This window comes from Phyllostomus hastatus, unplaced genomic scaffold (genome assembly GCF_019186645.2).
Source record: "Phyllostomus hastatus isolate PE091 unplaced genomic scaffold, TTU_PhHast_1.1 phas_scaffold_114, whole genome shotgun sequence".
NCBI lineage: Eukaryota > Metazoa > Chordata > Mammalia > Chiroptera > Phyllostomidae > Phyllostomus > Phyllostomus hastatus.
The window spans coordinates 8,023,040-8,030,846 of record NW_025334006.1 but is presented as its reverse complement, the minus strand read 5'-3'; the positions used below and the strand labels follow the sequence as shown (position 1 = coordinate 8,030,846).

General features: G+C 61.3%; 1 protein-coding gene across 1 annotated transcript in view; it reads right to left on the bottom strand.

Annotated features, from left to right (window-relative positions):
* PODXL (podocalyxin like) overlaps positions 1 to 6,800 on the bottom strand; it is a 51,014-nt gene extending 44,214 nt beyond the window's left edge. Inside the window, exons 1-2 of the mRNA XM_045855635.1 lie at positions 6,528 to 6,800; positions 5,556 to 5,989 (exon numbers count right to left, since the gene is read on the bottom strand). Coding sequence (XP_045711591.1) covers positions 5,556 to 5,989; positions 6,528 to 6,679 — 586 coding nt within the window. The 5' untranslated portion in view covers positions 6,680 to 6,800. The remainder of the gene's footprint in view (positions 1 to 5,555; positions 5,990 to 6,527) is intronic.
* Positions 6,801 to 7,807: the final 1,007 nt, after the last annotated feature.

The window sequence follows — 7,807 nt, the reverse complement described above, 5'->3', positions numbered from 1 at the left end:
CTACGGAGAAAATATAAGCAGAGTAAGAGGACAAGGGTGTGTTGTACAAGGCATCCTGGAAGGCCTCTCTGAGGAGGTGGCATTCAAGCTGAGAGCTGACGGAAATGAGGGGCTGAGGCGTGTGGATATTTGGGAAAGAGCTGATCATGAGGTCCTAGGCATCCGGGCCTCAGTTTGTCCCCCTCTGGACTGTCTGTGATGCAGAGGCCGTCTAAAGGCCACCTCATGCTGTCCCAGCCAGAGACGCTAGCTCCAGCCGGTGTGTTCAGAGCAGGTTTGCACAGAAGTCAGACTGGATGGGGACCTTGGGGCAGAGATCAGGGACTATCAGGGCGAGTGGCGTTGGCCTCACACCTAGCGGACGAGTGTAAGAACTGCCTTCTCACTTATCCCTTCTATATGGAACTGGGAGTCGCAGGGTTAGACATCAGACAGCGGTGGGCGCCTGGGCAGACCATGCGTGTCCAGCGACCTGGCTCTAGGAGGGCCCCCTGCACCCCAACCTGGGGCTACACGGCAAGCCATGCTCAGCCACTCCCCAGAACTCTCTCCCCCCTGGGCTGAGGCACACAGCCTTCCGGCCGTGACAATTGGCGGACGGGGTGCCACCCTGCGCCCTGGCCCTGGGGAAGTTCGAGGTGGCTGACCCGAGGGGAATAAGCCTACAGAGGAAGAAAGGGTGGCAGTGGTGGTGTGTGTTGGGAAAAGGGGTGGGACAGGGAATGGGCCAGCAGACCACGCTGCGCTGGGGGTCTGTGCTGGCCACTGCCGGAGTGGTCCAGGGCGGGGCCGGGGCTCAGAGCCAACACCAGAGCTTGCTGGGGGCATGTGGGAGGGGCCACTCCTGAACCCAGCCTTACTGCGGTGTTCGTCCACCGGGTGGGTCATCCAACCACCGATGTGCCCCGAGTGCTGGCTGGAGGTTGTGGACACTAGAGGGGCTCCCAGGCAATGACAGACACACACGCAGTCACGACGGACAAGGGCCAGCACTGGGACGGTCGTGGTACTCAGGGAGCCCCTGGAGAGCCTAACTCCTGAGGAAGAAAGTGGCTCCAAGGCTGGGCTTCCCCTGACGGTGAAGGGAGGGGAGGGAGTCTGGGCACCGTGCGGAGCTGTCACCGCCACGCAGCCCTTCTTCCTGAAGAGCTGAGCCTCTTCCGTGATGCCCAGGAGAAAGGTCCCGTTATGGGTACCTACGGCTGCAGGCACCACCACAGTTGTCACAGGGGTCACTGGGAACCTGCACAAGTGACCTCACGGCCCCATCTGCATTCCCTTATCTGAAAGACAGGGCAGGCGTGGATGGTTTCCAGAAGGCTTCCCAGGCCTACAACTCCACATTCTATGACCTTCCAGTTTAGTGAGAGGTGGTGCGGAAATTCTCTTCGCCAACCGAGTTCTCCTCTGCACTGCCTGTTTGGAGGAACCCCATGGCAGACACTGGTGCCAGTAATACAGATCTGGCGTGTGGATTCTCTGGAAGGCTTTCCTTAAGACAAGACCTATAGTCGTGAGGCTTGTGGGACCCCCATGAGTCACAATTCCGGGTCTGCCACCTCATCTGATCTCCTGACAGCCCCACACAGGGGACAGGACACATGACAAGGAGCGTCCTGTGCAACTTCACCTGTGTTCCTGGGAATGGGACGTGACAGGGACACCCCCACCCCACCTGCGGAGCTCCCTGCCCTGCTTCCCGGGCACAAATAGGAAGTGAGCTCAGGGCTTCCCGGCCTCTAGGTCTGAGGAAGTCTCCAGGGACCGGGGCTTGGGCTGCTGAGCAGAGCAGGCGGGGGAAGCTCGGGCTCCTGTTTCCAGCTGTGTGGGAGGGCTGGCGTTCGGCAGACCTGCAGAGGGCCACTGGCCTGTGAAGGGTGTGAAGAAGCACCTGATCCCAGCCTCCCTCCCACCAAGTGCAGTGAGCTGTCCAGAGAGGTCTTCCCACCTGCCTTAGCTCAGCGCCAAGCTGTCCTCCACAGCAGCTGTGTGGGTCTGATCCGGAATCCCAAGCCCAGCAGCCTGGACCCTTAGCAGCTGCTCCCGCCAGCCCTGCAGAAAGAGCCCCCCGGCCATCACCATGGCCCAGGGTGCGAGCTGGCCTGGACTCCCCTCCCAGAGAGCCTGAAAGCGGGGGCAAGGGCCGGCTCCCCACAGTTCAACAGTCTGCAGGAAACTTCTGCAGCTGCTCAGTGCTTCGGCAACTGCGCTGCGCCCTGGGGATGGAGAGGGATATGCTGATGCCCTCACCCTCAGGGGACTCACTGCATGGTGGGGGAGACACCCAGCAGACCCCCTAACATAACTGGCTCCGTCTAGGAAAGCAGGGAAGACACGTCAGCAGGATGATACCTGAGGGCAGACGAGAGGTGATTCTCCAGCCCTCCCTGCTCAGGGGAATTCAAGCCCAGGGGAGTCCCCTTCCTCTCTCAGCATCCAAAAGGCAGCTATCAACGCCCCTCCTCCCCCAGCTAGGAGCTCCCCCTTTCCCTTCGAACATGGACCCCTGGGGAACAGGCAGTACCCCCCTGGGGTACAGCCTCCATGCTGCCCCCTCCCCCACACTCTGTGCCCTGCCCTCTGGAGGCCCAGGGCCGCCCCTGGAGAACCAGCCCAGGCATGCCAAGTTTCCCTCCTCTGCCCTTTCTGGGGTGGCCACATCCCTCAGCCCTGGCCAAGGTGTCACCTGATGCCTTGGTAACCCCCAGTCGTTTCCTCCCTTCCCAGCCTGTCCCTTACCCTCCTCTGCTCAGCCCTGCTGAGACAGTCCACCCCACCCCCACTCTGGTTCACTCCCACCTCAAAGCCACCGAAGCAGCACTGAGCTGGGAAGGCCCACTCTCCCCCCACCCGTCCCTCCTCAAAACCTTTCCACAGCTCACTGTACCCAGCGCAAGAACCCCCATCAGGACCCCAGCCTCGAACCTGTGTGCCCCCTGCACCCCTCACCTTCACTGAGCCTCAGGCCCCCTAGGAAATCGTCTCCCACCCCACGCTGGCCCTTCTGCGTTAACATTCTCCACAGAGACCCTCACCTCCTTCGGGAAGTTCTGCCTTCGGTCGCCTCTTCCCAAATGTTAGCATTTCTTTACACAAGTCTCCCTGTTCCACACCAAGTTTCTGGTTTTATTTCCACGGGGACGGGCGCCCCCACCCACGAGCAGACTCCTGCAGCTGGGGGCGCCCCAAGCCAACCAAGCGCTCCGTACACACGCTTTATGAATCGTGATAGCTGAGATTTACCGAGCTCTGACCACTAGCTGAGCACAGTGTCGGGCTTATCCCACAAGTTACCTTCACAGCAACCTGCAGGTCAGAGATTTGTTACCATTTTACAGATTAGGAAAGCAAGGCTCAGAGGTACAGCTGGCCATGTGATTCAACCAAACGAGTCCCAGACCAAACAGCCCCGGGAAGGGGTCTCATGCACTGTTGGGCCCCCTGGGGGGGGCAGTGCTGTTTCTGCCACAGGCTGCTCGCCCTGGTCAACCCGCCTGCCCCCTGAGAGGGGAGGCTCCCAGGGGGCCTGTCCAGGGTGAATCCCTTTGTTAAGGAGACTCACCCTATAAGCCTCTGTGTCTTCAGAACCGGATCACAGGATGCCAGCACTTTTGGGGATCACATTGTCCCTGATGACTGTGGCCCAGGTGGCCACACCTTCAGCAGGGCGGAGACGAGGCGGTCCTTACTGACCCCTCACAGCTACTACACGCCAGGCAGGTAGCCCCTCGGCCCTTGCTGGCCTCTCTGTCTGCAAATACCATAATAATCCCTTGCTGATGCACACTTTTCAAAGCATTTATTTTCACCGCACATTCTAATAATAGCATTAGGGGGGGACTCGGAAAGGCCAAGTGACTTGCCGCTGGGAACAGGGGGAGGTTCTGGTTGGTTTTCGTTCACCGCTTATCACACTCCTGCCATGCCAGCGCTGGGCTCGCGGTGGGCCTCCTGGAGAGACAGGGCTTCCGGACAGTGTCCAGAGCCCGGGGCCACAGCCCAGCCTTGAAGCCAGCGCAGTTGGGCTGGCAGTTGTTCCCACAGGCGGCTCCAGAGCCCCTCTTCTCGGGGCAGGAGGGTGGGGGTCTTGCCCCTCAGCCCCCACACTCTCAAAGCTCAGCCTCTGTAAGCGGGGAGATCTGGGAACTCGCCCATCGCCCTTCTTCCCTTCTGGGTGGCCCTAAGAGGCTCCTTACAGAGGAGCGCTCACCAAGGCCCCCGCTGAAGTCCGCCGGCCTGAGGGCAGGGCTGATGAGAGCACTTTCTCTAGCCTCTTCTCAGCCCTGCCAGAGTGCAAACCTCCAGAGACTGTCCCCCTCAGAGCTGTGCGATGTTCCTCACGCTGTGCCCCTCCTCCAGGGACACCCTTCGTGCCCTGGGAGCACCCTTCCCCTTTGGGCCAGGCTGGTGGAGCCTCAAGGCTGCCCGAGGAGGGTGCTCTGACCTCCGGCCCTCCCCCCCACCCAAGGTTCCCTGGGGTGCAAAAGCAGAGAGACTATACCGCGATTCCAGTGCACGCTCCCTCCGAGTTTCATCCCCGATGCCAGCACCTGCCAGCACCTGCCAGCAGCTGCCAGCAGCAGGGCCCCTTCCCTGCCTGGGCTCCCACCGCGGTCCTCCTGACCCCAGGGAAGGAGCGTCCCCCTTTCTCGCTGCAGACTCGGGCTCAGCGGGGCAAGAAAGATCTATCTGCACCTCTGTCTGCGGCTGAGACTCCAGCTGTTCCAAGGGCTTTGGAACTGCCACCTGCTCTGATAGCGTTCACAGCCACGGCCTGTCCTCCCAAAAGGGTAACATTTCACCTTTAGACAGAAATTGGGGGTGTTTCTGAGGTGCAGCCCAAGCGGCAAGAGTAAGTTCCTGTTCATGCCAAGCGGCTGGAGAGGGGCCTCAGTATCCCGGCCTTGAGCTAAGAAGGGATCCTTCGGTGAAACGGAGGCAAGGACCTCACTCAGGTGACTTCGGGACTGTGGATGGTCTACTTATTTCCCCTGCGCCCGCCCCAGCACCGGCTCGGCGGGCTGAGCCTGCACACACTGCCTGCAAAAACCTCTTTGCCATCGAGTAACACAGCGGGGTGGAGGCTTGTCACCTGCTTCGGGAACTTCGTCAGGAGCGCTCGGAGTGCCGTTTCGCCGGGAATCAACGATCACATGATACCGCCCCTCAACCCTTCCAACTCGGAGTAAAGGAGTAATCAAACCCTGGGGGTCCCGTGAAAGCCTGGAGCCGCGGGGTGCCCCAAGTCCCCGCTCTCTTTGCCCACAAACCCATTGAGCGCCAGCGCTCCTCCGTCTGGCCCGGTACAATCCGCTGCCCACTCCACCCGAACCGAGACCAGATGCAATCCGCGCTCGCGGCCCAGCACCTGCGGGTTCTCGGCTTTGAAAGGGGCGTGAATGCTGCAAGGTCAGACTCCGCGCGTGGCCCCAGCGGGAGGTGGGCGGACGGGCTGCTCCGGTCCGGCCCTGAGGCGCGGCGGGCTTCACCGCAGGCCCACCCTGCCAGAGGCGCATGGGCACGAGGGTCCCAGCGGGGCCCGGGCCACCACTCACCATTCTGGGAGAGCGACGGCAGCGGCGGCAGCAGCAGCAGCAGCGCCGAGAGGGCCAGCGCGGAGCTCATCGTGTCCTGGCCCCGGGCCCAGAGCAGGTGGCTGCGAGGTTGGCTGAGGCTCCGAGAGCCCGAGCGGTGAGAGCGTGGGCGCAGCGCGCGGAGGCCTGGCGGTGGCTGCGGCGGCCGGGCGGTGACCGGTGCTCCCGAGTCGCTTACTGGTGGCCCCTTCTCGCGGCCGCTTCTGCAGAGCCGGCTGGGGCTCGGAGCCAGGCGGTAGGGGAGCCGCAGGCGGCTGCGTCGCGGGCGGTGTCTGAGCGGCTGCGGCCGGGCGGGCGGCTGCGGAGACTCCCGTCCTGTCCGCGCCGGCCCCCGCCCCCTCCCCCTGGAGCGCGCTGGCGGCGGCCGGGCTGGGCAGGGCTGGGCGGGCGCTGGGCTGCGAACAATGAGCAGAGGAGGAAACTCCGCCCTGGAGAGCAGCGGGCGGGGGAGCGCGGCGGGAGCGCGGCGGGAACCGGCTGGGGTGGGGGGCGGTGCGGGCTGGAGTACTGTGTGTGTGTGTGTGTGTGTGTGTGTGTGTGTGTGTGTGTGTGTGTGTGTGTGTGTGTGTGTGTGTGTGTGTGTGTGTGTGTGTGTGCGCGCGCACTAGCCAGCGCGCAGGTGGTGGGGGTGGGGTGGGGGGTTGCCGGCGGGGGTGTCAGTGTGTGTGCAGGACGGTGAGGGGGGAGGGGGTGCTCCACACTGGACCGCTCCCGGTCTTGGACTCACAGGTGTAGGCTGCCTTGATTTGGTGGGTTCCCGCGAGACCCTCACACCGCCCATGCCCTCGCACGCTCGTATCCTGAGCAAGGCGAGCCCCCCCCCCTTCCCCGCCCCGGCCCTGCGTGTCCGCTAAGGACCATTCGAGCCTCCAGGTTGCAGCGCGTCCTGCAACGCTCGGGAAGCCTGTCTCCCACCTGCCAGGTGCAACTCACCTGGGGGCGAACCCGCACCCCGCAGGCCTTCTGAGCAGGTCTGTGCTGCTGCAGAGTGCGCGCACCGGGCAGCCTGGACTAATTAGTTGCTTACTCTCTCCAAACCTGGCTTCCTCACTTATGAAATGGAGGTGATGGTAAAAATAAGACATTTCTGAGGGATTAATATGTGCCAAAGAGCTTTATGTATACTAATTCATTTACCCTTCACATTATCCATATTTTCAGCCTCATTTTGCAGACAGAGAATTGAGTCAAAAAGAGGTTAAGAAACTTGCTGGAGATTACATAACTGGTGAGTGGCCGACCTGCCTCTGAGAGCAGTAGTCTGGAGAAATGCTTGCACAGTATCAGGCAAGTAGTAACTTCTCAATAAGTATTATCTATTTTTCTTTTTAAAAACTATTGTTCTTACTCTCTCAAGAAAGAACAGCAATAAAGATTTAGGGCTCTGAGATCAAAACTGACTTGGTCTGGAAACCTAGCTGTGCCATTTAAGACCCTGGGCAAGTTCATCTGTGTACCTCGGTTCTTTGCATCTGCAACACTGGGACAACAACGCCTGCCCCGAGGGTGGGCGGCCCGGGCGGCCCTGAGAGGAACTAGGACGGCACGGGAAGAGGGAAGAGCGTTTAGCCAGGAGCAGCAGGAGCACAGACAGTCTCCGCGAATGAAGCGGCCAGTTCTCCATATCGTGGTGGGAAATTTGCAAATTTGGGATGGGGATGGGTGTTGAATTCCATGAACAGGGTCAACCGGGTGAAAGAACAAAGAAGCACCCCTCTTTTTTTCTTTCAAAAGCTGCTGGCGGCGGGGCGGGGGGTGGGGGTGGATATGCAGACCGTGCAGCCTCCTGCAGAGGAAGCGCAGTGGTGGCGCAGGTGCGGGGAGGGGGTGGGGGGGAGGAAGAGGGGGAAAGGGAGCGGAAGCGGACCTAAAGCGGGAAGGATGATTAACCCGGATTTGGCTCACGTGACTCTTTGGGTTGATAATCTGGAGTGTTTCTGCCAGAGGGGTCTGGGATATCCCCAAGACCCAGCCGGTGCCAAGGACCTCGGACTCCTTGAGCGCCTCAGGTCAGCTGCACGCAGGCGCTGCCCGAGGCACATCGCCTCTGGAGGCGCGAAGGAGGCGCTGGAACCCTGGCCGCGGTCCGCCACAGCCAGGGCTGCAGCTTGGGAATGGCTGACCCGGCTGTTTTCATCAGGAAGTTTCTGCAGGATCGTTCTGGCCCCGTTTTCCGCGCCGCATATGGGAAAGACAGAGGGTGTTCCCTATAA